Source organism: Athene noctua, chromosome 29 (assembly GCF_965140245.1).
Source record: "Athene noctua chromosome 29, bAthNoc1.hap1.1, whole genome shotgun sequence".
Classification (NCBI taxonomy): Eukaryota; Metazoa; Chordata; class Aves; order Strigiformes; family Strigidae; genus Athene; species Athene noctua.
Window position 1 is genome coordinate 2656791 of NC_134065.1, and position 26022 is coordinate 2682812.

The window sequence follows — 26022 nt, forward strand, 5'->3', positions numbered from 1 at the left end:
GGAAGCGGAAGTCAGCTGCGGGCACTTCCGGGGCGCTGACGTGTCGGGCCGGGGCGGCCGGGGCGGAGGGCGATGCTCACCAAGTTCGAGACTAAGTCGGCCCGGGTGAAAGGTAACGGTGGGGTTAGGCTCGGGCCGCGTTGCGAGCCCCTGGGGGCCTGGGGAGGCCGTACCGGCGGGTCCTGGCGGCTCGCCCAGGGCTGCCCCGGGCTCCCAGTGGCGCGGAGGCCTCGCTGTCACGTCTCTCTGTGCCTCGGCAGGGCTCAGCTTCCACCCCAAGCGGCCGTGGATCCTCACCAGCCTGCACAATGGCGTCATCCAGCTGTGGGATTATCGGATGTGCACCCTTATCGACAAATTCGATGAACACGATGGTCAGTCGGCTCAGGGGGAGGTGCTGTGGAGGAAGACTGGGGTGCGAGAGGAGGAAGGGAGGCTCTGCTGAAGTTTTACTGAGGCTTCTGCTTGTTTCACTTCGGAGCCTCTTAGTTTTAGCCTGTGTTTCTTTCTAGCCCCTGTTCTTGCTCTGAACATTGCTTGCACATGCATCAAGTGGGGTAGAAGCTTAAATAAACCTGTAAATAGAGATCTGAAGGGCCTGGATGTTTTGCAATGGGTGGTTGCAGGCATTTTGCTGGAAAGGGATGGGTTTGGGAATGGGATCTCAGCCTGTTAATTTTAATTTTTATTGTGTCTTTGAAGCTCTTAATTTGCCAAGAGCAACAGGAATGAGGAGGAGTGTAAATTGTAGTCTTTAAGTGGTACAAGGGACTGCTACGGCTGTCAGCCACCTTGCTGTGTCCAACCTGCTTTTCCTATTTGTAGGACCCGTTCGAGGTATTGATTTCCACAAACAGCAGCCTCTGTTTGTTTCTGGAGGTGACGATTACAAAATAAAGGTAAAATTGTACTCCTTGAGCTCTTGTTGTCTGAAAAGTGACGTGTGGGGAGGAGGAATGTACGAAGAATCTGGTTAAAAGATGAGAAAGTGTTTGGGAATCGTGATTCTCCTGTTTCAGAGAGTTAACTGCAGCAAGTTGAAGTCTCTTTGTAGCTTGCATTAGAAGCGTATTTTAAAAGGGAAGAGAGAGGCTTGTAGGTGAACTGAAACGTGAGAAGGCATAAAACAATCTAGCAGGTGGTGGCACGTACTGTCATTATTCTGCTTCTGTGTTGTGCAGGTCTGGAACTACAAATTACGCCGTTGTCTCTTCACTTTGCTCGGGCACTTGGACTATATTCGCACTACCTTCTTCCACCATGTAAGCTCCTCTCGTATTACCCGGTGAGGGCTGCCTCCTCCCTTTGTGTGTGAGAGGGAATCTCTTGCTTCCCTGAGTGGGAATCTTTGTTAAAGAAATTGTGCTGGACTTAACTAGTGTGACGGTGCCCCAGGTATGGTGGCAGAGGTGCAAGAGACATAAATTCCACCTTCAAGATCTTAAATGAGATTTAAAAAGGGTCGTGGGGACAGTTGGAAGATACCACATTAGGGGGGAATGTCTGGGGTTTGGATTACTGCATATACTTTGTCTTTTTAGGAATATCCCTGGATCTTGAGTGCTTCTGATGACCAGACCATTCGGGTTTGGAACTGGCAGTCCAGAACTTGTGTTTGGTAAAATCAATGGTTGCTTTAAAAAAATAACTGCATGGTCTGGGTCGAGCTGTCTTCATCTGTTGTTTTCAAGCAGAAGCCTTGCTTGGTTGAAGGAACAGACCTGACAAAGAGAACTGATCAATTATGAATATTTCCATCGGTCTTGTCTTTTGCTTGTTTATTCTGATGCCACTAGACTCGTGTGCTTAAATTCACATGTTGTTTGGTTGAAAATTTTTTGAGGTTGAAATAACACGTGTCAGTGCCAAAGCCTGTGGAGTTATCGAGAGCAGAAACCTGACCCTTGAACGCTCTCTGTAAGAACAGATATGCTCGGTGTTCAGTCATGCTAACTCCTGAGGAGTAGCATTTAGCAATCCCCTACTCCTCATCCTCCTCCCCGAGACCGAGCTTACTGCTGTTGGTGCAAATTGGAATGTTTATTAACCTATCTTATGTTTAAATGGTATTTTTCTGTCCTTTTTGTTGTAGTGTGCTGACAGGACACAACCACTATGTGATGTGTGCCCAGTTTCACCCCTCTGAGGACCTGGTAGTGTCAGCCAGCTTGGATCAGACTGTGCGCGTTTGGGATATTTCTGGTGAGCTGCCCAGATCAAGGGGGTACCCCGTGGCAAAGCCCACTTCAAAACTGCAATTGCTGAAAGCCAAGAGAGGCAGGAAAGAGGGGTTCAGATCTCAGGGCAGGAGTAGCAGCCTGTTGACTGCAGGAACCTCAAGCAGGAAGTTAAAAATTCCCTACTGACGGGGACCTGTTCCCCTCAGTTTGAAGTGGGATGCTGGGAAGAGATCTCTGGGCATCTTCTAGTCCACCTTTTTACTTGAAACAAGTGTTCTGTGGCAGTAGTTGAGGTCAGCTGTAGCTTTGTGCAGCCAAAAAAACCCCTTCTGATGATGGAAATTCTGCAACCTAGTCTCCCAGTCTGCTTTTGCAGCCAATATAGCAACGAATATTGCTGTCAGAAGGGAAATAGCATTGCCAGCTGATCAGCTTTGCAGCTATGCCAGACTTATAGGAGGATTTTTAGAAATTTCTGGATCAGCTTTATCCCCTTGTAAAACTGTTGGAGGCAGCAATAAGTCATTTGTTCTGAGAGAAAGATAAAAAGGTCTCTGCTTGGATTGCAGGAAGGGTAGGGGGTTGGGTTTTGGGTGGGTTTTTTGGTTTTTGGTAGCCTAGTTGAGGGTGGTGATAGGAAGATAATATTAGTAGGAATTCTTTCACCTTTTTCACTCTGCTTGTCCGTTTCATAAAATGAAGCGTGGCTTAAAGATCAGAGCAGGAGTTGCAAGCCACAACTCCTTTGGTTTTGATGGTTTTTTTGGTATACAAAATGTAACTTTGATATTTTAGCTATTTCCTAATTAACATGTAGGCCACGAGGTGCCTTAATGGAATGAAATATGATCTCTAAATGAAAAGCTAGAAATGGAGAAAATATTAGATGGAGATAAGGGACTGGCGGGGAGGCAGGCGGGGGCAGTACTGGTGGTGTTACAAGATAAACTCTTTCTAGAGCCAGGCTTTACCCGACCTGCCGCTCTCGCCATTGCAGTTTTGGTTGGGCACGCTGCGTTATTTGCAGCACACGCTCAGACACGGCCAGCTGTGTCAACAGTAGGGGCTGGGGACAGGATATCCTGGTTATTTAAAACCTGTCCCCCTCTCTGTACTGCCAGCATGGGGAGTTTAACAGCTATTCTGCCAGGGAGCTTTGCTGCTGCATTCTCCCACAAACACTCTCTCTCAGCAGAGTTCCAGCTGCCAAATTGGTTTGGAGATAGTACAGGCTTTTTTTTTTTTTTTTTTTTTTCTTCTCAGCTGATATGTGATGAAGGGTTTTAGAGACATGCTGAATTATTGACTCAGCTGTCGCTCCAGTCAGACACGACGCTGCGAGAATACCAGTGTGGGGAAAAAACCTACAGAGAGATGAGAAACGGATTCAAAATACAGTTCCACTTCCCAGTTTTTCCCCCAAAAATGACTTATACCCTCAGCAGGATTCTGCTTCTAGCAGTCTCCCGGGAAGGATTATTTCCCCATTTTGTCTGATGTCTGTCGTGCACATAATCCTGGTCACAGAGAGCGTGGTTTGGTGGTGAGCTTCAACTCCCATTTCTGAGTGCTGCTGTTAACTTGCAGCTTCTGCTGACTTGGGTGGGAATTTTTTTCAGCAGGTTTTGGGATTATGAGTGCTGGTTCTTTGATGACCTCTGTTAAATGAGTTTAAAGGTCACATTCTAAAAGCCTCCTCCCAAAACCGGTGCCCTCAGCAGAGTGTGAGACCCGGGCTGGGCATCAGAATGTGAGGATAGTCCTGTGGGTTTGAATTCCCATATGGGTAAGGCTCCTTGGTTTGAAACCTGCTGATAAAGGACCTTCAGTGCAAACCAAATACGCTCAGAGTGAAAGGATTTGTTTCCTGCTGCTCTCCTGAGAGAGACTGTGTGAATGCAGTCAGAATAAGCTTGTTTGTAGACATTACACTGCATGAACGTTTGTGTTGTGTTATTCACCCGTGCTGTGGAATGAAGTCCTTGCTCGTGACGCTGATATTAACCTGCAGAAACTACGAAATAATCTGTTTTTCTCTCTCTCTCTCTTTCTAAGTATTAACCCCCTGAGGAGTGTGTAGGTGGTCTTACGCTGATCAGAGCTCTTTTGTGTGTGCTCTAACATCACACACCGACTCCTGTTTAACCTTACTCGTGGTTGGCAAATGTCTGATGCTTGGCAGGAAACTTCCTTATTCTGTCAGGGCTCTGTTTAGTCAGTCTGGATGACCAGCTTAAGTGAGGATTACCTGAGGGTTTGGGCTGGCAGCATTGAGGAGCCCTGGGACTTGAGCTGAGCCTCTGTAGGCCTGGACTGCCCCTCCCTGAGCACCCTCAGTGCGGGTGTGGTGCTGGCTGGCAAAGCCCTTGGTACCACTTCAGCCTCTCCTGCGCTTCTCTAATTGCCCCCTGGCTGAGTTACAGGGAGGAACCTCAGCCCAGAACAACAGCCTGTACCCAAGAGCCCTCTTTAGTTTCCACTGAAGAAGAGACGAGAGCAAAAGAATTTGCAAAGGACCGTGTGTCTTCTTCCTTCTCTCCTAACTCACAACTTGTTCACAGGTAGCATGTTACCCCTTTCCTCCGGATATTTTAATACCTGTCCTGAGTGCTCGTGTGCATGTGGAGCTGAGTCTCCTTTTCAGGTTTTTTTTAACAGCTCTCCTCAGAATTCCTAATAGCTGCCTTTCTGCTACGAGTCCCTTTTCTGTCCCTGCTCCCTCCCCAGAGCAACACAGGAGGCTGGAGTGTTCTGTGAGTGTCCTGCCTTTCCTCTCGATTTGTGCAGTTACGCCAGAAATTTTCCACTTGTGTCCCAGTCCTGTTTCACTGGCTTGTCAAAGGCTCAAGTATTTTCTCTTCCAAAAGTCTCGTGTTTCTTCACACATCTTTTCCTGGATTATGTATGTTTTATTCCTCCTTTCTGGGGTACTTTGTGTCAGCCTTGTAGAAGTATCTACTCAGCCATTCCAGTCCTTCACCATTACCTGGACCATCTGTATGTCTGCTGAGCATTTGTGCTTTGCTCTGAGACACTGCTTAACTCGTTGGTTTATTAGACTAACTTTGCCAGAGAGATTGTTGAGATGTTGAGTTGTTAATCCACGAGGAGATCGAGAATCAGCATTGCAACAAGAAAATAATTACTTTTGACTTCAGTATCATTTTCTTCTTAAAATTCCCTCTTTGTTGGCATCCATACCTGTGCAATTCTGCTTTTATCCTAGACAGATTTTTGTTTTTTTTTTATCCTTGATAAATTTTGTGATAGCATCCTTGGGCCAAGTACTATTAAATGGAAAAGCATATTTTTAAAGTTCTGTCTTAGAGTGTTACATGTACAGTCTTTTCCCTGTGCACTGTTGAAGGAGAAGCCCTTTTCGATTCTCGGTTTCCCTACTGTGTTGTGTTGGGTTTTAATGAAGGATGACAAGGTATGGGTCTAACGTGGATGGCTTAGTTTTCTTCAGAATTGGGAACAAGCTTTATTTCATATAATTGTAGCTCCTGAAAATATTTTGTTTCCAGGCAGATTGTCCAAATCCATAACCAAGCAGTCACCGAAGTGGCATGGGGGAAGGTCCCCTGAAAGGTGCAAGCTCAGACTAGCAAAGGGGGGAGCGGGGCAGAAATTGGGGTGTGTCAGTCCTTCTTTGCTGGGGTGCTGCTGTCCCAGTGAGCTGAGGTGATCCTTCTGCGTACAGACTTCCCTTGTGGTACGTCTGATGTGAGCTCGTGCTTTTGGAGGAAGCGGAAGGGAGTCCTGGATGTCTCTCACCCTCTTTCAAGTTCCCAGTTTCCACCTGAAGATGTGTGTAAACAGCACAGGAGAGCTCTCAGCTTGTTCAATTCAAAACACTGTCTTGATAATAGAATCTTTGCTTCCTCCTCCCCCGCTTCTCCTTCCTCTTTGTTTCACAAGGTCTAAGGAAGAAGAACCTGTCCCCTGGAGCTGTGGAATCAGATGTCAGGGGAATCACGGGGGTGGATTTGTTTGGGACAACAGACGCAGTTGTGAAGCACGTTCTTGAGGTACAGTGTCAATGTGCGCGTGCACTACAGGCTTTTCAGATTTATTTAATGAAATCACTGCGAGACAAATGAACCTCTGAAAGCTCAGAAAAACAGCAGAGAGGGGACAAAAAAAAAAAAAAAGCTGAAACACCTGGCTCAGCTCTGTAGAGTTAATGCTCTTGGAGATTATGGCATTACTTTTTTCTGAGTTTCAGATCTGAAATCTGGAGATGTTTGCACCGTAACCAAACAGATAACGGTTTTCTCTGTACATCCAGAAGCTCGGTTAAATAGCAGATGTTATTACCTTGTGTTACTGGAAGCAACAGAGGAGATTATGGCAGAGACAGCCTTCTGTAACGGCTTGTTAAAGCTCGGAAGTGGTGCTGCTCTGCTGCCGAGCTTCAGCTTTGCTCTGTTGGTGAAGAACAGTATCTGCAAAGCTTATTATTGCGGGCATCTATAATCTCACTGTCTGTAAGCGCTCGCCATGAGCAGCATGGAGTATAAAAACAGTGAGAGCTGTGTCTTGGCAAGCCTGCCCGCAGTCTTTGTTGCTTCGTCCCTCCTTTACTCGTTCCATTCAGTCACCAAATCGTGTGGAGTGACTGTTTTCTTTTTTGCCTGCAGGGCCACGATCGGGGGGTGAACTGGGCTGCCTTCCACCCCACGATGCCGCTCATCGTGTCGGGAGCTGATGACCGGCAAGTGAAGATCTGGCGGATGAATGGTGAGAGGATTCTCCTGGGAACGGCCCAGAGGGAGAAGGGGGTTGAGAGTTGAGATTTATGTTTGAACATCTGTAGGCTGAACCCGGAGGTAATTTACGCTTTGCAAACGTGTCTGTATGATACAGTGGTAAGTGATCCCAAACAGCATTGGCTTTTGCAGTTTGAGGGGGGCTCAGTTCTCTACCGAACACTTCCAGCTTCTTTTCGTTTGCGCACGCTACTGAGCAGAAGCTTGTAGAAGTAGAAAAACTCGACTCTGAAGTTTCTTGAAGATGCCCTGATGGAATAATAAGAAGAGATGATTCGAGAGCCAGAAGCCGTCCATCAGGAACAATTGTGCTTTTGCCAGCTCAGGCCAGCTAAACTCTGTACAATTCTTAGCACCTCTTGAGTAATCTGGCTTGCCTGTTTCTCTTAGGTGAGCTGTGCTAGTGGTTAGAGAGAGATCAAAAATGTGAACTGCAGAGAATGGTCTAGTCACTAGTGGCCAGTGCAATTTGCTTTATAGTAAAGCGCCTGCTATAGCAGAGCTTAACCAGTTTAAGCATTGTTTTCCTCGTTCTTTTCCACTTCTGGTTAGAATCGAAGGCCTGGGAGGTTGACACTTGCCGGGGGCATTACAACAACGTCTCGTGTGCTGTCTTTCACCCACGGCAGGAGCTAATCCTCAGCAATTCCGAAGACAAGAGCATCCGTGTCTGGGATATGTCTAAACGGTTAGTGCCTCTCAAGCATCTGACTCAGTCTTGTGATGAAAGTTTTTACACGTGTGAAAGACCTACGTTTATTCTTAGGGAGACTGAACACAAGCAGTTCTTAAACCGTCGTTGCTAACGTTTGATAATTCATGAGTGAGGAGTCGTGTTTTTCACATTCTCTACCCCTTTGAGACGCACGTTGAGAGCAAGGCTTGGAGTTGTCTGAAAGCAAGTGGAAGAGGGCTGACTTGTGTAGTGATAGCGCTGCTGAAAATACATTAAATGAGACTATATTATTTGACAGAAGGCTTTGAAAGCACTGTTTGAACTCTCAGTGGACTCCTCGTGCTGAATGCTGATCTGTATGGCGAAGCTTAGGATGTTCATTTTGGGAGCTGAAGTTTACAGCAAGGTTTCCATTTGGTTTATATTCCTTATTCCTTCTGTTGCCCATTCAGCACTGGTGTCCAGACCTTTCGGCGTGATCATGATCGCTTTTGGGTATTGGCTGCTCATCCCAACCTCAACCTTTTTGCTGCAGGTAAAAAAAAAAAAAAAAAAAAAAAAAAAAAGCTCAAGCGAAAAGATCCTTCTTTAGTGGAACACAGTCTCATTGTGTCAGCTGTAGTTCAAAGCTAGAAGAAGATGACCTCTGCATTAACGAGCTAAAGGCTAAGAAGGGATGGGACAGATCCTAGGGGAACGCACACTGGACTGTGAACTTGAAAAAAATGTGTGACAGTGAGGCAGAATGTTTCTAGAAGAGTGTCAGATCTTAGATTAGGAAACCTCAAGGAGGGTGAGCTCTTAGGAAAGAAGTGACATCACTGAATTCACACAGGCTGAGGAGTAGCAGAGGGGGCTGGCAGTCCTTGGTTGTGATTTTTGTTGTCTCTTTCTTGGTTTGAAAGGGCTTTTGGTAGCGTCACCTTCACAACGAGACAAACCACAGGATTTAATTTGCGCTTTTGACTTCTCACGTGTCTTCTCTCAGGCCACGATGGGGGAATGATTGTGTTCAAACTGGAGCGTGAGCGCCCCGCTTACGCTGTGCACGGGAACATGCTCTATTACGTGAAGGACCGTTTCCTCCGCCAGCTTGATTTCAACAGTTCAAAAGATGTTGCTGTCATGCAGCTGAGAAGGTAGGAGACGGCGGCTCGGCACGTTACCAGAGGTGTTGCCAGTATCCTGAATCCTTTTTTAGTTTCTCACTTACAGATAGGTCGTATTATTGCATTCACATACCTCAGTTTCCACTGACTCGTCTGTCAGGTGACTTCACCAAACCTACAAGAAGTTTTTGAGGTCAATTTTTATCTGTGCGCAGATATAATTTCTTTTTTTAACCTAGTTTTAAGTTTCAAACTGAAATTTGACTCATTTATGAAACGCTGATGTTCTTACAGTGTTTCCGAGTGGTCTTGATTCAGGAAATTCATCAAAACTGAGCTTTTCTGGTACTCAGGATATCTCAGAAAATGAAGAGCGTTTTATCATAAGGTGACTTTGGGAGAAATAACCGCTCTCACTTTCTCTTTTCTTCATGACTCTTCTCCAGTGGTTCCAAGTTCCCTGTGTTCAACATGTCATACAACCCCGCGGAGAACGCCGTCCTTCTCTGCACAGTAAGTTTTGCCGCATAAGGTGCTAAAGAACTTTCCACGAGGCTGGGAATATTTGTTCTGTGAAATCCTATCTCAAAATGGGTTTTTCCCCCCCTTCTCTGCAGAGAGCCAGCAACTTAGAGAACAGTACTTATGACCTGTACACCATTCCCAAGGATGCAGACTCCCAGAATCCGGATGGTAGGCATTTCTTATTTCACGTTAATCCTTGTGAGTGTTTATTACTGTGTAGCTGTCCCCTCCCCTGCTCTCCGACTCTCTCTCTCTCTGTGTGATATATAAAAAAAAGCTTCATTTCTCTAAGCCTCTCTCGTTGGACTCCTTTCTCCATGTTTCCCAGTGCCCCTGCAGCACACATCATTTGGCAGGCTTCCTGCTCACTATATCACACTACACTGACTTGAAAAATTCATGTTCATCCCAAACTTTTACTGCTACAAATATATATTTTATAATTTTGTTATTAGGAACTTTCCGTTTTCCCTTTCAACGCAGCAGGCAGCCTTCCTGGCTTGTCAACAGAGACGGATTTTAACCAGATATATTTTGTTCTAAGAGGTTTTATACTCTGAAAAGTGGCTGTAAAAGTGACAGTGCCAGGGTGCCAGTAGTCATTCTTCCTCTCGGCAAATTCCAGATCAGTTTTGTGCAATTTACAAGTCAAAACGTGATTTAGGGAAAAAAAAAAACCAAACAAAAACACCTCTTTCTCCTAACTATGAATTCCATTTGGGATCTGAAACTCCAGCTGGTTCCTCCTGCCTCTGTCATCACGGCAGTAAAGAGTTTGAAACGAGTGGGAGTGATGAATGAGTTGGTCTGGAATCCAGCTCACTTGTTCATAGATTTATTGATTTCTGTGGGTTTAATGAAGGGAGGATTTTTTTTTTTTGCTGAGTGTAGTCAGCAGGTGTATTTGAGGAGAGAAAGGGAGGTTTAGATTAAATGTTACTGAGACGTTCAAAGCTGACTTGTCTGGGGACAGCCAGCTTGTGACCCTTTAAATGGGGAAAGGCATTATTCTTCGAGATGAAGAAATGTCTGGGTCTTGTGAAAACCACGCACTTTCAATACATATTCACGAATAGCATAAAATTCTACTGATTTATAAGTATCTTCTCCAACAAGCTGCTATAAACTCAACCCATGATCTCCCAGGGTTGTAATGTAGGTATTTAACATGTGCCTTGGGGTTGTCATCCTCATGTCCTTTAGCTTATTTACCTGACCTACAAGGGAAGCTAAGCTTTCTTATCACGCTTTAACAGTCTTCTGGGTAATAGATTTCAATCATTTTCTGCCTGATCTACAGTCAGTGTTAAAGACTTAAAACCAGTAAAAAGGCTGAGTTGTGGAGATGCAGGAAAAAGGGTGAAGTTGCCATCAGAAAACCCCAAGCGGAGCTGGGAATTGCATTGAATTCAGACAAATCTTCCTCGGGCTGGGTAGTAAATGAGGGGTAAGGTGGTCAGGTTTAAGTTGTTAGGATATAAATCTGCCACAAACGCTTGGTGAAACAGCACGCGAGTCCCCAAAACCACTCGCGTCGAGGAGCGGGGCTGATGAGAAAAGGGGCTGAGGACTAAAGAAAATTTTAATTTACCAAAGCAGCAGCAGCTCTCACTTTTCCCATCCACTGCTGCAGAAAGCCTTCCTTCCCCGCAGCAGGTCCGTGTCCTGCAGTACTGTTCTCTCTGCCACGCAGAGCTGGGCTTGTATTAGCATTTTAAAACGGGGAGAACAGCTGCGTGCTGGGGAGAGCGCAGCCTTTCTCCTCCAGCTCGTTATATCAGTTTGCAGGGGGGCGGGAGAGAGCTGGGGGGGGCTTACACTGGAGCTGGGACCCTCGCTGCTGGCTTCGTTTGGCCGGCCAGGCTCTGCTCGTTAGCTTGACAGACGGTGCTGTCGCCTGCGATGGCCTTTTCCGCGCCAGGCAGAGGCGCTGGCGGGGCCACCAGCCGCTTGTCTTGTGCCTTGGCTGGAGAGAAGGGCTGGCGCTGGCCACGGCGACATCCAAAAGGACACGGAGAGGAGGAAACGAGTCTTGTGAATAGCCTCAGGTTAAACATGAATTAGTAGGAAGCAGCTACAACAGCCAAAACGGGATCAAACAAGACTGACTAATGTGTTGCCGGAAGAGCCTGCCAGAGGTTTTATTCCCTGCCTGTGTTTTGCTCTCCCTAGCCCCTGAAGGGAAACGTTCCTCCGGGCTAACAGCTGTGTGGGTAGCTCGTAACCGCTTTGCAGTCCTGGATCGAATGCATTCGGTAAGGGGGACAAGCTTAATAGGGTCATCTTTTTAACAGGGGATGGTGTCGTTTGGAAGCGTGCAGATGGGACGCGGGAGGTTGGGTTAACGGAATTATCGGAGAGCCGAGTAGACTGGCAGAGCGCTGTCGGTAGAGAGTGGGCTGCAGACATACACAAAGGAATATAATACAGCGCACATGTAATGAGTTGAAATATTATTTAACTTCTTTGACAGTAAATCTTAGCTCAGTTGCTGGAAGCTTGCTACAGCAGGTGAGTTCAGGCGTGAAGGCTCACCAGAACGGTACTGTGAAGCCCAGGTCACTTTCAGAGCGCAAAAGTAATGGGGAAATGGTGAAAATACAAGTTATATTTTTAATAAAGCTCTTTGTTCTCGCTTGGGGAGTGCAATAGGAGAAAGAAGGGGGAAAGACAGTCATGGAAAGTTTTCCCTGCTTGAATGTACTTGATGTGAAGGGGAAGAAAAGTCTTGCTCTTTGCCCCATGCAGAATATTGTATGTTTTTCTTCTTCCTCTTTTTTTTTTTTTTTTTTTTTTTAAATTCAGGGTGTTTTTTGACTTAGCAAATTCAAGTTTATTTCATGCCTATTCTTTTACTTCTCCCTGCCTTCCCCTTCTCCACTTGCCACTCTCCCCTTCCAGCTTTCTCATTTCCTTTTTCTACCTATGCTGGGTTCTCTCTCACTTTTCTCTAAGATTGACTTTGTTCATACACTCGTTGTAGAGAGGGCTGGCAAACTGTATCCGCCAGCTAGTAATGACAGCAGTGGGGCAGAAAAGAAAGGGTACGCTGGTTCTGCACCCTGGCAAACTTGTGGTTGGGTTTTCTAGCAGCATAAAGTCTGATCCTGCTTTGAGAAAGGCTGCAGCTCTTATTTTGGCCTTTTGTCGCTGAGGTTCAGCTGTACAAAAATTCTGAGCTACAATAATCCTAAATTTCTTTGTGGAATCTACCTGACTGTCCCGTGCTGTTACGTTTCCTCTCATCACGTGGCAGATCCTAATCAAAAACCTGAAGAATGAGATCACGAAGAAGGTGCAGGTGCCGAATTGTGATGAGATTTTCTACGCTGGCACAGGGAACCTGTTACTGCGAGATACAGACTCCATCACCCTCTTTGACGTGCAGCAGAAGCGGTAAGATCCAGTCTGCAGGGAGAAGTTTTCATATTGTAATCCTGCTGGCGTGTGCCCTCTGGGGACAAGTAATAGCTATTAATGCACTTCAGAATTTAGCATCAGCTGCAGGCTGCGTCAGACCGATCCAAACCACGGCTAACAACTGTTAGGAAGAGCAGAGTGTAAACATAGCCAAGGTGCAATTTATGCTGCAGGCATCGTGCCATTGATCACAGGGAGATGTGTGCCATACCCCTGTAAATCCTGTGACTACAGAATGGGGCGCTGTAAAAGCGGAGAGAAATCAAAAAACCCAGACTCGATCAAGCTGAGCTTGCCTGATGTCTTCTCCCTTAGGTTTTAGATCTGCTCGAAGCGCTCTTTTGGCAGCATGCTTGTGGTATATGTGTTGCTAGCCACAAAGAAATGGGCAAGGAGTTGGTGCTTTTGGCTATCTTTGAAGGCTTGAGAAGGTTCTGGATTATCTGCAGATAGATAGGGTGTATGTTGATAGCTTATGTCCCAGAACTTGCCTTGTTTCCTTCCTTGTACACTTTTATCTTTCTAGTGTTGCTGGGAAAGTTGTAAGTAACTTAAACAATGTGAATGCTGCTCGGAATTACCTCCTTTCCCCCCTTCTGTTAAATCTGTCCCTCAGAAATGTAGGTTTTGAAGTCGGTTGTCACTTAAAGATATTTGTTATTGCACAGGTAGGGAGAGAGGTCGGTTTTGCTGCACTGGACTGCAGAAACACTCCGTTCTGCCTCATGATTTTACAGCCCCAGAACGGCAAAAAGGGGCTTGAGCACCTTCAAATTGGGTTCAGGCTATTGGGTGCTGGTTGTTCCCATCCAGAGCTTGCTGTGGAGGGGTGGTGTTCAGCTCTCTGATGTCAGTGCTGTCCTTTTTCCAGAACTCTGGCCTCGGTGAAGATCTCCAAGGTGAAATATGTCATCTGGTCAGCTGACATGTCCCACGTAGCTCTGCTGGCTAAGCACGGTAAGCGGCGGGTGGGTGCGGTGTTTCACCTGGACTCCAGTGCACGCCAGCTCCCTCCTGGCTTGGGAGCAGAGTCCCTGCTAGCCCGGCCGGCTAGAGAAACTGCTTGGTGCCACGGCTGGCAGTGAAGGTGCAGCTGAGGACATTCACAGTGTGGGCCCTGTCATGCTGTCTCCAGCAAAACCCTTCCACAGGCTTGTAAAACGGAGGGCTTCTTGTACTCCTCAGAACAATCCTTGCACCTTGATAACTGGGTTCAGTTTTGGGCCCCTCACCCCAAAAAGGCCATTGAATGACTCGAGCGTGGCCAGAGAAGGGCAACGGAGCTGGGGCAGGGTCTGGAGCACAGGTCTGCTGGGGAGCGGCTGGGGGAACTGGGGGGGTTCAGTCTGGAGAAGAGGAGGCTGAGGGGAGACCTCCTGGCCCTCTGCAACTCCCTGCCAGGAGGGGGCAGAGAGGGGGGGTGAGTCTCTGGAGCCAAGGCCCCAGCGCCAGGCCCCGAGGGAATGGCCTCAAGCTGCCCAGGGCAGGGTCAGGCTGGCTCTGAGGAAGGATTTCTGTGCAGAAGGGGCTGTTGGGCGTTGGAATGGGCTGCCCAGGGCAGGGGGGAGTCCCCGGGATCCCTGGGGGGGTTGAAGAGTCGGGCTGAGCCAGCGCTGAGGGATCTGGGGGAGTTGGGAACGGTCAGGGGGAGGGTCATGGCTGGGCTGGAGGAGCTTCAGGGGCTTTTCCAATTTTGATGATTCTGTGATGCAGCTAATCCCTTTCATAAAACAAAGGCAGATGGTGACAATCTAGTTGTGGTTGCCATCATCTCCTTAGTGTCTGACAGTGAATATAGTTCCCGTTGCTGGCACTGTGGAAGAGAGAAGCTGTAATTCCGAGGCAGATGTTTAACAGCAGAGGGTTCCCCAGCCTTACTTCTTCTGCCTTTCCTCTCCAGCCATCATGATCTGCAACAGAAAGCTGGAGTCGCTGTGTAACATCCATGAAAACATCCGTGTCAAGAGCGGTGCCTGGGATGAAAGTGGTGTTTTCATCTATACCACCAGCAACCACATCAAATACGCCGTCACCACAGGGTGAGTCTGGGAGTTGTGCACCGGCACCTTCGACTGACAGGCCTTGTGCAGCCTCCTGGAGGGGTTTTTTTGGGGGAGACACCAAAGCTGGTGCTTATGAAATAGAGCATGGACGTACCCAGAGACAGCTAGAGCTAAGTACTCATGTTTGGTTGCTTGGTCTGTGCACTGGTGTCTTATTGCTGGGCTGGATGGCTGCGCTCTTCATCCGCCTGGGGCTTGCTGTTATAATGCAGGCTAAAATATCAGAGAGAGAGTGTCGAGGTGGGGGGCTGCAGCCCTGCAGAGGTGTTGGCCTGCCCGTCACACCTGTGCTGTGTCTTGGCGTAGGGATCATGGAATCATCCGCACCCTGGACCTGCCGATCTACGTTACCCGCGTGAAGGGGAACAACGTGTACTGCTTGGACAGAGAGTGCCGCCCCAGGGTCCTCACCATCGACCCCACTGAATTCAAGTTCAAGCTAGCCTTGATCAACAGAAAGTATGACGAGGTGAGGAGACATGAGAAACCCCCTGGCTCTTCCTTGACCTGTACCTGAGGGTCAGAGGAAGTCTCTCGCAAGCGGCATTGACAGCTTCAGTGCCTGGGCCTCGATTCCTGGGTTCCGTTTTGCGCCCCTCACCCCAAAAAGGCCATTGAATGACTCGAGCGTGGCCAGAGAAGGGCAACGGAGCTGGGGCAGGGTCTGGAGCACAGGTCTGCTGGGGAGCAGCTGGGGGAACTGGGGGGGTTCAGTCTGGAGAAGAGGAGGCTGAGGGGAGACCTCCTGGCCCTCTGCAACTCCCTGCCAGGAGGGGGCAGAGAGGGGGGATGAGTCTCTGGAGCCAAGGCCCCAGCGCCAGGCCCCGAGGGAATGGCCTCCAGCTGCCCAGGGCAGGGTCAGGCTGGCTCTGAGGAAGGATTTCTGTGCAGAAGGGGCTGTTGGGCGTTGGAATGGGCTGCCCAGGGCAGGGGGGAGTCCCCGGGATCCCTGGGGGGGTTGAAGAGTCGGGCTGAGCCAGCGCTGAGGGATCTGGGGGAGTTGGGAAGGGTCAGGGGGAGGGTCATGGTTGGGCTGGAGGAGCTTCAAGGCCTTTTCCAGCCCAGTTGAGTCTGGGATTCTCTCTGCAGGTGCTGCACATGGTGAGGAATGCCAAGCTTGTGGGCCAGTCCATCATCGCCTACCTGCAGAAAAAGGGCTACCCAGAGGTGGCCCTGCACTTCGTCAAGGACGAGAAGACCCGTTTCAGCCTGGCACTGGAGTGTGGCAACATTGAGGTGAGGTGGTAGGTGGTGCTGTGGGAAAGGCACGTCCTTTGGGGCATCGCTTACGAATCTTTGCGAGGAGGAGTGTTGGGAAGAATGGAGTATTAGTTGAGAACAATAGAGCTGAGGATGACAACAGCCCTACCAAGGTGCAGGCCCTCAGCTGGGGGAATGATTTAGTGCAGTGATCCTTTCAATCCCACGCTTTCCTTCACGGGCATTGTTATTAACAGCAGAGAAAACTGCTTTCTGCCAAGTCTTTGTAACCATGCCCATTCTCTTGTTAGATTGCTCTGGAAGCAGCTAAAGCTCTGGATGACAAGAATTGCTGGGAGAAACTGGGAGAAGTGGCATTGCTGCAGGGAAATCACCAGATTGTGGAGATGTGCTACCAACGCACCAAGAACTTCGATAGGCTCTCCTTCCTCTACCTCATCACTGGCAACCTGGAGAAGCTTCGGAAAATGATGAAAATCGGTGAGTGGTGAAGCAGAATGAGTTGGGAGGATCCAAGTGTCATTCCCAGAGGGAACGTGCAGCATCACAGTGGAGGCCAAGAGCAGCCAAGCTATCATGACTTTTTTTTTTTCCTTTTGGTTTAGCTGAGATCCGTAAAGATATGAGTGGCCACTACCAGAATGCCTTGTATCTAGGAGATGTGGCGGAGAGAGTGAGGATCCTGAAGAACTGTGGGCAAAGTGAGTAATATCAGACTGACTGACGTGTGTCCCTGTGGGCTGTGGAGAAGCTGGGGAGGTTGTTGGGATGAACAGTGAGTTTTGGAGGCAGATCAGTGTAATCCCTTCCCTGAGAAACTGAATCAGGTGAGCAGAAAGGAACCTGAGAGCTAGAATCCCATCCAGGAGACAAGAATCAACTCTAGAGCTTAGTCAAACGGTCAGTCAGTTGTTGACTGCAAGTTTTAAACCTAATGAAAGCCCTAAAGGTGTGATTCTACGCCCTGGTATGGTGCTAATCTTCCCTTTGTGACTGTGGCTGCGGGTGCTGGTGATGTTTTCCTGCAGGAATGAGAAACACGCTCTCATGTTCGTTCTATCTCGCTGCAGAGTCTCTGGCCTATCTCACAGCTGCAACTCATGGTCTGGATGAGGAAGCTGAAAGCCTGAAGGAAACGTTCGATCCTGAAAAGGAAACGGTTAGCAAACTGACTAATGGTTCCTGCTTCAAGAGCACCAGAGTTTGGGAGGGAGGTGGCAGTGGCAGCAACTTTCTGGGAGGGAGGAACCCTCTCCATTCCCGTCACCTCTTACCAGGCTTGAGACTCTGCTGCTTGGAGGTGGGTAGGTCAAAGAATTGGATTTTCCTGACGTGGCCTTGAACTCTTTCCTTCTCCTCTCTGCTCAGATTCCAGACATTGACCACAATGCAAAGCTGCTGCAGCCTCCTGCTCCTGTCATGCCTCTGGATACCAACTGGCCGTTGCTGACTGTCTCCAAGGGGTTCTTCGAAGGAACGATCGCTAGCAAAGGTATCGCTTTGTACTTGGAAAGCTGCGTTAACCCGGGCCGTGCAGAGTGCAGATATTTGTCTCCGTGGCTCCTGAACGGTTGCTGTTAACCACAGATTTGTGTGTTACTAGCAGAGGTTGAAATCCAGCTTGGCTTTTACACCATCTTTGGCAAATCTCTCAAATCTTCGGCCTTTTAGCACAAGGTGGGACTTGACAGTTGGAAGGGAGGGTGCTGGCCTAACGTAATTCTTTGCTTAACACCTCGCCTGCTCAGTGATGAGTAAAAGAAGGATCCTACCCCTTTCTGTAGGCAAAGGAGGTGCCTTGGCTGCTGATATTGATATCGACACAGTTGGCACCGAAGGCTGGGGAGAAGATGCAGAGTTGCAGCTGGATGAAGGTGGGTGAATCCCAGAGTTTTTCTTGCAGAAGTGTAAGTGTGTGCCTGCGTAAGAGCTCTGACTATTTCCCCCCCTGCCCCCTCCCTGCAGATGGCTTTGTGGATGCTGGAGAGGGCTTTGGAGAGGAAGGTCTGGGTAAAGGACAGGAAGAAGGAGGTGGATGGGAAGTCGAAGAAGATTTGGATCTTCCCCCTGAACTGGTAGGAGGCTTCTTAAGTAGCCCAGCTGTAGTTACTTGGGAAGGCAATGACAGCTTGTAGTGGTGGGGGAAGCATGTGCTGGGCTTCTTCTGCGACTTGGCCATCCCAGCTGTGGCCAGCACTGATTTCATCTGGGTGCTGGAAGCTTCCACACTAATCCCAGCTCTATGTGTTCCCCCAGGACGTTCCTGCTGGCCCAGCAGGAACAGCAGAGGATGGATTCTTCGTGCCACCCACCAAGGGCACCAGCCCAGCTCAGGTAGGGGCACAAATCTTTGATTGTCTTTCTCAGAAACTTTCTACTTCGGTGCTTTGTTTTTTGGGTTCGGTCCTTGTTAGCACTCATCTGTGAGCACGACACAGGAGCTTTGTCAAGGGGAGTTAGGGGTGATGGGGGTAGGTGAGACAAATGTGTGCGTGTACACGATTCCTCTTGTCTATGTTTCCCTTCTGTTCTTGTAGGTGTGGTGTAACAATTCTCAGCTTCCTGTTGACCACATTCTGGCAGGCTCCTTTGAGACAGCAATGAGAGTAAGTTTCCCCCGGAGTTCCTCGGGAAAAGATTGTGCCCTTGTCCCCCCCCGCCATGTATCTTTGTCTCTGATCCAGTCTGAAGCTTTGCTTTGTGTCCATTTTGGACATCGTTCTCTCTGGCTATAAAACAAGAAGTGCTGTGAGCCTGAGTGATGTCTGTGCAGCCTTTGTACAACCCTGGACAACTTTTACTCAGCAGATCAATGTGTCTCTTTCAGCTCCTCCATGACCAGGTAGGAGTAACAAACTTTGGACCCTACAAGCAGCTGTTCCTGCAGACCTATGCCCGTGGCCGTACGACCTACCAAGCGCTGCCATCTCTCCCCACCATGTATGGATACCCACATCGTAACTGGTGAGTGATGGTGTTAGCTCTGTGCTCCCTCCCTTGGGCCGCACACTGCCCCGACTCCTTGGCACTTGCAGCTAAAAGTATCTCTGTTGTGAAGGGAGGAACCTTCCTGTTTGCTGGAAGCAAAACCAGGGAGCGTTCTGTCTGTAGTGGGGTTTTTCTGCTGCCTACTGTTAGATGTAAAGATGTTAAAGAACTGCTTTCTTTTTTTTTTTAAAGACTAAAACGAGGGTGAGGCAGGAAACAGAAGCACAAGTTGCTGTTACCTGGAAGCAGAAGAGTCTCACTACAGCATTCCTGGGTGGGGGAGAGATGCTGTGTTTTCTAGTGCTAATGCTCTGCCTCTGACAAAGCTGGTCTGAGGCATCTAGACAGCACAGGTGTGTTTTTTACAGTGGTGCCTGGAAGCCACTGTAAAAAAAAAAAAAAAAAAAAAAAAGGAGCCAGACTTCCCAGCCTGTGCTACTGCAGAGCGAGCTGGGCCTTGTGGGTGGCAGAATTAGAGAAACTCAGATGTCTTTTGTGCTAAGCTAATGGCAAAGAAAACCAGCGTGGCCAAAAGATTTCAAAAGGTCATTTTCAAAGGTCAGAAGATTTCCGATGAGTTGCAGTCGAGCTGACAGTATGTGTGTTCCTGCTGGCCTCTGCAGTGGTCCTGTTTGAGCGCCCCCCCCAGCCCCTCTTTGGAGCCCCCCAACCCCTCTTTGGTGCCCCCAGGAAAGAAGCTGGTTTGAAGAACGCCCTCCCTGCCGTTGGACTGAAACTCAACGACCTGATCCAGCGCCTGCAGCTGTGCTACCAGCTCACCACCGCTGGCAAGTTCGAGGAGGCCGTGGAGAAGTTCCGCTCCATCTTGCTCAGCGTGCCCTTGCTGGTGGTGGACAACAAGCAGGAGATCGCTGAGGTGAGAGGCAGGCTCTGTTCCCTGCAGGCCCGTTGGGCAGGAGGCCCAATGCCTGACTCTTATCTCCCTCTCTGACAGGCCCAGCAGCTCATAGCCATTTGCCGGGAGTATATTGTGGGACTCTCGATGGAGATCGAGCGGAAGAAGCTGCCCAAAGACACCCTGGAGCAGCAGAAGCGAATCTGTGAGGTACAGAAACTCTGTGAATTCCTTCACTGTGAAGGAGATGAGGGGGGAAATAGCCTTTGGCTTTAAAAAGGCATTTGGGACTCCCGAATTCTGCCATTTCCTCTTTCAAAGCAGATGTGGCATGGGGATTTGTTTATTTTATTTTTAAAAAATTTTATTACCTGGGAGGGGTTTCTTGCAGCATTTTCAGTTCTCCCCGTGCGTGGCAGTGACTGTGTCCCTCCTTCTCCCTACTGCAGATGGCTGCCTATTTCACCCACTCCAACCTGCAGCCCGTCCACATGATCTTGGTGCTGCGTACTGCTCTCAACCTCTTTTTCAAACTCAAAAACTTCAAGACAGCTGCTACTTTTGCCCGTCGGCTGCTGGAACTGGGTCCAAAGCCTGAGGTGGCCCAGCAGGTACGTCTGTGAGGTGCAGGGTGGGGGCTACCTGCTGTGGGCAGACCCCCTTTGGCCTGCTCCCTAGCTGCCCCTCGACGTGGCTGCTTTTTGCAGACTCGCAAGATCTTGTCAGCCTGTGAGAAGAATCCCACAGACACGTACCAGCTCAACTACGACATGCACAACCCCTTTGACATCTGCGCTGCCTCTTACCGACCCATTTATCGTGGCAAACCCGTGGAGAAGTGTCCGCTCAGCGGCGCCTGCTACTGCCCCGAGTTCCATGGGCAGATCTGCCGTGTCACTACGGTAAGGGAGGCTCTGTCCGCTCCTAACCCGTGATGTTCCCCTTGAGAATCCCCTCCAGCAGCTTCCCCTGTGCTTGCCCCTAACTTGGCACAGGTTTTGGGTCAAGCTGAGTGTCGGAGGACTTGGCACGTGAGGTGGAAGGGTGGGGGAGTTGTGAAATATTGTGGAGTTGAAATGCTGCCTTCAGGGACCGACAGGCAGCCTGTGTTCTAGAGAACCATCTAGGCTCTGAACGCTGCCTGTGGGGTTGGGCTGTCGAGTTGTTCCAAGCGTTAATCATCTCCCTTTTATTCCTCAGGTGACGGAGATCGGCAAAGATGTCATCGGGCTGCGCATCAGCCCCCTCCAGTTCCGTTAGGGCATCCTGCCCCGGGGAGGTGTGAGATGGGAGGGAAACGGGCCCGTTTCACAGCCCAGGCTGGAACCTCGCGCCTCCCACCATTCCAGCTGTTAGTCGGTAGTCCCTTCACCGTAGCTGTGCCTGTGCAGTGTCTCGCCTGCTCTTCCCCACCCAGGAATGCCGTAGTGAGACTCTTCTGCTTCCAAGTAGCAGCAACTTGTGCTTTTCTTTCCTGATCCAGCTGATGGGAAGTTTCTCTGGGCCGTTGTCTCAAGGCAGATCTTTTCCAGAGGCCAAAGGGTGGCTCTTGCCGAGCCCTGGTGACCACACAGTGCGTTCAGGAGAAACTCCTTGAGCTGCCTCTTCCATCCTTCAGTGCTGGGCTCCTGAGAGAAGAGCCCTGAGCCCCTCCTGCATCCTGGGCAGCAGGAAGAGCCGTGCCTGGCTCTGGCAGGAACGTCGCCCTGGCTGGCTGCGGGGCCAGCACAGAGCCTGTCCCGACTTGTGGGCAGCTCCACCAACCCCCCCCCCTCCCCTTGGAAGTGGCAGAAGAGCAGCTCAGCATTCAAGTAATAGTGTTGACTTTTTGTTTTGTTGTCCTGGCAACGCTTCTCAAAATAATCAGCTTCTCTCATGAATAAAGTAAACTGACCATCTTGATCTTCCTGTTTTGTAGCTCGGTTGGTCTTACTGAGGTAGAAGAGAGAAGAGATTTAATTTCCTCTTTTCACCTTCTCCCCCAGTCCCTCTTCAGCACTCTTAAGCTACCAGACGTGGAGGGTTTTGAAGTTTCCAGAAAATGGAGGCTGTAGTCCTGAAATAATTTATCAGGCTGACAGGAGCTGCTTCTGCTAATTATAGTTAATTATATAGTTAATATATAACTGCTGTTACCAGAGCTCGAATTATCCTTCTTGGTAATGCTCCTGTCTTTGCATCTACCTTGCGTAGTTGTACCCTTTAGTATTATTGGAGTTTAAAAAAAAAAAAGAAAAGGTACCACTTTCCCCGTGGTACTTAAGAGGCTGGAGGATCTTCAGGCAGTGACAAGGATGAGAAAATGCATCCGTGGGGAAGCAGAGGGCAGGACCTGGAGCTCCTGCTCCCCCTGTGGCTGGACTGCTTTCCTAGGCCTTCCTCCTTGCTCGGGATGCTGAAATAAAACCATGCCTTACGCTAGGATTTGAAACCTTTTATTTTATACATAAAAATGAGGCAGGGGGAGGTCCCCATCGTGGAGGCACTGCTTCCAGTTTTGCATCGCTCTTGTTCGAGGAATGTTCACGGCGGGGGGGGGGGACACAGCAGCCAGGACTAGGGGGCCTTAACAATCAGGCTATCGTGGCAGGCCACCGCGATGCCCCCGATGAGGTTCAGGAACTCCTGGAAGTCCAGTTGCCCATCGCTATTCAAATCCAGTTTCTTCATCATCCTGTCCACGACCCCTGGGTTCTGATTCTGCGAAAGACCAAAGAGAGGGGAATCGGTGTCTGCCTCGAGGCAGAGGTGCCCCTCGCTGAGCACCCCCAGCCCCAGGGATGGACCTGCCGCTGCCCAGTTTGTCACTGGTGCAGAGGGAGGTGGAATTCAGCCAGGCCAAGGCTTGTCAGGCCACGCTCCAGAGGGGAGCGAGCTCTTCCCAGTGCCCACCCCGCCGTGCCTGCGGGGCCAGAGGCTTTAACCGCCGACGCGGATGCTCTGGGAGCCTCTTTCGGCCTGGATTTTACTCACCTTCGTGAAGGCGGCCAGCTCCGTGTTCATGAAGGCCAGGAACTCCCTCTTGGAGAGCTTGCAGCTGTCCCCTTCACGCCCCGCGTACCGCTGGAACACGGCCAGCAGCGACTCGATGCAGCGCTCCGTCTCCGTGGGCTGCGGGAGCAAGAGCACGCTCAGGTCAGCGCTGCGGGGAGCTCTGGCCTCCCAGAAGAACAGCCTGGCTCTATTCCTTGGAGGAAGGCTGGGCTCAGAGTGGGGGGGGACACCTCTTGCAATCCCTTTCTTCGAGGAGTCTCTATGCCCAACCTGTCCAGCTGCATTTTTTCTTTGGGATTAAGTTCTCTGAGGCCTTGGCGCAGTGTTTGTGCTGGGGGAAGGACCTAGAGGACGGGGGAGTGGTTTGTGGAAAATCCCCCAGGGAGATGTCAGCTTTCATCAGAGGAGTGTCCTGGCCTGGGAAGAGCTTGTTGCTGCAATCACCGTGGTGTGATTTTTTTTTTTTTTTTTTTTTAATTTTTCCGTGCTCTCCAGCACGATTTGGCTGGGGCTACTTTTGTTGAAAGATAAGCCTGTTTTACCACTTTCCCCCTCCCGCCCTATCTGGACAGAGGAGAAACTCTGAGTCAGGAGAGAAAAATTCGAGCAGAATTGTCTCCCCAAGCTACTTCCTCCAGGCAGGACAGAGCTGGGCTGGACAGGGCGAGGTGAGGGAGATGGGGGGGCTGTGGGGTTCCTTCCCCCTCCACCTGGCCCCAGTCTTTGGGGAAGGGCAGTGCAGAGAGAACTGGGCTGGAGCCCGCCCTTCCCCGCCTAACCTCAGCATCCTGGGGCCTCCTGCCACATCCTGCCCTGCCCCAGGCTCAATTCAACTTTTTTTGGTTAATATGAGAGAACCTGAGTCGCTTCCACCCTGAGCTGCAGGTCCTCACCTCTTGGCTCCTCTGAACCCCCCCCCGGGACAGCGGGAGGCAGAGCTGCAGCCCCGAGTCTGGGCAGGGCAAGTGGAAAACGTTGGTGGGGAAAAAGGAGGGGAGGGAGTGGTGGGGAACAACAAAAATACCACCCCCTGGTCCCCTGTATCTGCAGGGACCCTCTGCCCTCCCTCTCTCGCTCTACACCTTCTTCCCCCACCCGGGCCCCCTCCCCAGCAGAGATTTAGCTCAGCTCTTGGCACAGTCTCCCCTTTCCCGTGCCAAAGCGCGTCTCGCCTTCAGCTCTGGGGCCTCTTGCAGGAAAAACTCTCTCTGCCATTGCCCTCCTGCCCTTACGGAGCCACCCCTCCCTCCCCGGCCCAGGCTCCCGGCTCACTCACCATGGCTGAGGTGTGAGGAAGGGGCTCGGTGCTCAGCACGGCCGCGGTGCAGCGTGGCAAAGCGAGAGCTGGGGTGGTTTTGAGCCTCACGCCGCAGCCACCGCCCTTCCCGGAGCCCTGACTCAGCCCCCTGGGCTGCGTTGGGCAATCGTCAGCTCTAACGGCAGATCTGGACATGCCTGCGGTCCCCAGCTCAGGCTCGGGAATGTGCTGGGCCCCTCCTCTGGCCTCTCTGTCCCTTTTCCTCCTGAGTTCTGTTCTTTACAGTTATTTACGCTTCCATTTTCTCCTTGTCTGGTTTCTCCCCTTGGTCCTTTGCTGCTCATCCCTTCGTTTCCTCCCTAGAGCCAAGGCTAAGCCCCCCACCCCCCCCAGGCTTCCTCAGTGCTACCTGGAGCATCCTCAGCGTTTCCTCTTGCTACAGCGAGATTTGGGCTCCTCCAGCTTTTCTAACGAGGCCGCTAAAGGTAGATCAGGCATAGGTGAGCAGGCAGCATCCCCCTGCCCATGCTGCTGGGGCTGCCCACCCTGGGGGTCAGTCAGCTGTCACCTCTCCCCTTCAACCCTGACCGCTCCCGCCTGCTGAGCTTTGCTGCTAACACCTTGTAACCTTCTCATGTTGTAAAAGTTGGGGGGGAAAGTAGCCCTGTGGGGTTGGGGTGCTGTGCTGGGTGCTGGTCTGAGCTCCCTGCCAGGACTGGTCACCTTCGTGCTGCTGAGGGGTGTGAGACCCTGGAAGGGTGAAAAAGGGGAGACACAGAGGTGGAGGAGGGACAGGAAGCACCCAAAAGTCACCCAGAAAAGCAAGTGAGGTGCCCCAATAGCTGAGAGAAGGGACACGAAGCACCCAAAAGTCACCCAGAAAGGCAAGTGAGGTGCCCAAATAGCTGAGAGAAGGGACACGAAGCACCCAAAAGTCACCCAGAAAGGCAAGTGAGGTGGCCAAATAGCTGAGAGAAGGGACACGAAGCACCCAAAAGTCACCCAGAAAGGCAAGTGAGGTGCCCAAATAGCTGAGAGGGGAGACACGAAGCACCCAAAAGTCACCCAGAAAGGCAAGTGAGGTGGCCAAATAGCTGAGAGGGGAGACACGAAGCACCCAAAAGTCACCCAGAAAGGCAAGTGAGGTGCCCAAATAGCTGAGAGAAGGGAGGATGGGGCTGCAGGGCTTGGGCCGCTCAGAAACCTGCGCACGGGGCTGCGATGCCCGACCGCTCCCCATCCTCCGGAGCCAGGGAAGCTGCTGGGACATGTGGTGTTTCGCCGGGTTTGCACAGCCCTGCCGTGGTTACCTGCCCTCTCCACGCCTTTGAGACCGATGCTGACGCAAAATCGCCCGCCCAGGGCTGGATTTCCCTCTGATTCCCAGCCCTGGGCTCGGGGGGAGCCTGGAGCAGAGAGGGGGAGTAACACAGGCTGCCCTGCCGTGTGTGGGAGCTGGGATGTTCCCGGGGATCTGGGACAACTTCCAGGGCCGGGGCTCTTCAGGAAATCCTGCTGGAGACTGACTCAGCGTGGAGCAGGAGAAAGAGAAGCAGCTACTCAGGGGGGATGACTCTCCCCAATATATTTTCCTTTCTTGCCTCAATTTCCTGCCCCAAACTGGAAACAGTTCAGTCCACATAAATCCAAAGTATTTTCCAAACCTGGGAGCTGAGGGCAGGAGACCTGCTGCTCTTCCCCTTGGATTTTGCCCTTTTTCCCTGCATTTTGCAAACGCCTCTTGGTGCTCCTTTAACAACAAAATATCCCCTTTGCAAGAATGAATCGCAGAGGGGCTCGTGGCCCAGCCCCATCCTGGCTGCCATGGGGTGTTTCAGGAGGTTCCCGTTTCTTGCCGCCGTGTGTGTGTGTGTGTGTGTGTGTGTTGGCAGTCGAGGCGCTGGCCCTGTTCGCAGACGGCCCATCTGTGCTGCCATATGTTTGTCACCAAGATGTGCGA

General features: G+C 50.4%; 2 protein-coding genes across 2 annotated transcripts; one reads left to right on the plus strand and one right to left on the minus strand.

Moving 5' to 3' along the window:
- Nucleotides 1-6: 6 nt before the first annotated feature.
- Nucleotides 7-21712, plus strand: COPA (COPI coat complex subunit alpha). Its single transcript, XM_074928965.1, has 33 exons — nt 7-112; nt 261-374; nt 826-899; nt 1182-1262; nt 1542-1618; nt 2093-2202; nt 6102-6211; nt 6824-6923; nt 7505-7640; nt 8081-8163; nt 8617-8767; nt 9184-9250; nt 9355-9430; nt 11435-11517; nt 12519-12658; nt 13554-13639; nt 14583-14721; nt 15052-15214; nt 15835-15981; nt 16257-16446; nt 16572-16667; nt 17037-17125; nt 17335-17458; nt 17751-17840; nt 17932-18041; nt 18223-18300; nt 18504-18572; nt 18794-18930; nt 19645-19831; nt 19910-20020; nt 20260-20421; nt 20518-20712; nt 21011-21712. Exons 1-33 carry the CDS (start codon nt 73-75, stop codon nt 21068-21070), a joined length of 3675 nt encoding a protein of 1224 aa, XP_074785066.1. The 5' UTR covers nt 7-72; the 3' UTR covers nt 21071-21712.
- Nucleotides 21713-22229: 517 nt separating this feature from the next.
- On the minus strand, nt 22230-24254 carry S100A11 (S100 calcium binding protein A11). Its single transcript, XM_074928969.1, has 3 exons — nt 24081-24254; nt 22784-22921; nt 22230-22510 (listed from the first exon to the last, which is right to left on the minus strand). The coding sequence occupies exons 1-3, from the start codon at nt 24081-24083 to the stop codon at nt 22367-22369; spliced, it is 285 nt and encodes a 94-aa protein (XP_074785070.1). The 5' UTR covers nt 24084-24254; the 3' UTR covers nt 22230-22366.
- Between the last annotated feature and the right edge of the window lie 1768 nt (nt 24255-26022).